This window comes from Camelina sativa, unplaced genomic scaffold, assembly GCF_000633955.1.
Source record: "Camelina sativa cultivar DH55 unplaced genomic scaffold, Cs unpScaffold02858, whole genome shotgun sequence".
In the NCBI taxonomy this organism is placed as follows: domain Eukaryota; kingdom Viridiplantae; phylum Streptophyta; class Magnoliopsida; order Brassicales; family Brassicaceae; genus Camelina; species Camelina sativa.
The window spans coordinates 1-988 of NW_010923967.1; the positions used below are offsets into that span (position 1 = coordinate 1).

Below are 988 nucleotides of genomic sequence, written 5' to 3' on the forward strand. Positions count from 1 at the left end.
TCTGTCAAGAGATACGTTAAGAAGCGTCCACCTGATGTAGTTCTTTACTTGGACCGCCTTGATATGATTGACATGCGATACAGTGATTACTCCCTCCTGCAGCTTATAACTGAAATCTTGGGTGCAGCTATATGGTTAAACACGATACTTGTAATGACACATTGTTCAACTGCTACAGAAGGACGTAATGGACAATCTATGAACTACGAGTCATATGTGGGCCAGCGCATGGATGTGGTTCAGCATTATATACATCAGGCTGTATCTGATACAAAACTAGAAAACCCTGTGCTGTTAGTTGAGAATCATTCGAGCTGTAAAAAGAATCTTGCGGGTGAGTCTGTTCTTCCAAATGGACTGGTATGGAAGCCTCAGTTTATGTTTTTGTGCGTTTGTACCAAAGTTCTTGGCGATGTCCAATCTCTACTAAGGTTTCATGACAGCAGTGGCCTGGGACAGCCAAGTAGTACCCGAACAGCTTCCCTTCCTCATCTTCTTTCAGTGTTTCTGCGCCGTCGCTTACAATCAGGTGAAGATGAAGCAGAGAAAGAGATAGACAAGCTTCTGAATTCAGAATTAGAGGAGGAAGATGAGTATGACCAGTTGCCTACAATCCGTATTCTTGGGAAATCCCGGTTTGAAAAGCTGTCAAAGTCTCAGAAGAAAGAGTATCTCGACGAGCTTGATTACAGGGAAACCCTTTATCTGAAGAAGCAATTGAAGGAAGACTTCCGTAGACGACGGGATGAAAAGCTAAATGAAGAGGAAAATCTCAATGACACTGAACAGAGCGACCAAGCAGCTGTTCCACTGCCTGACATGGCAGGTCCAGACAGTTTTGATTCGGATTTTCCGGCTCACAGATATCGATGCGTTGTGGCAGGTGACCAGTGGCTCGTGAGACCTGTCTATGATCCACAAGGTTGGGATCGCGATGTGGGATTTGATGGTATAAATATTGAGACAGCTGCAAAAATAAAAAGGAATA

General features: G+C 43.9%; 1 protein-coding gene across 1 annotated transcript; it reads left to right on the plus strand.

The window, feature by feature from the left end:
- Positions 1–3: 3 nt before the first annotated feature.
- LOC104774443 (translocase of chloroplast 90, chloroplastic-like) lies at positions 4–984 on the plus strand (the record flags this gene model as incomplete). The annotated part of the gene is made up of 1 exon (XM_010499046.1): positions 4–984. A coding segment is annotated over one exon (981 nt), but the record flags the coding sequence as incomplete, so codon positions are not given.
- Between the last annotated feature and the right edge of the window lie 4 nt (positions 985–988).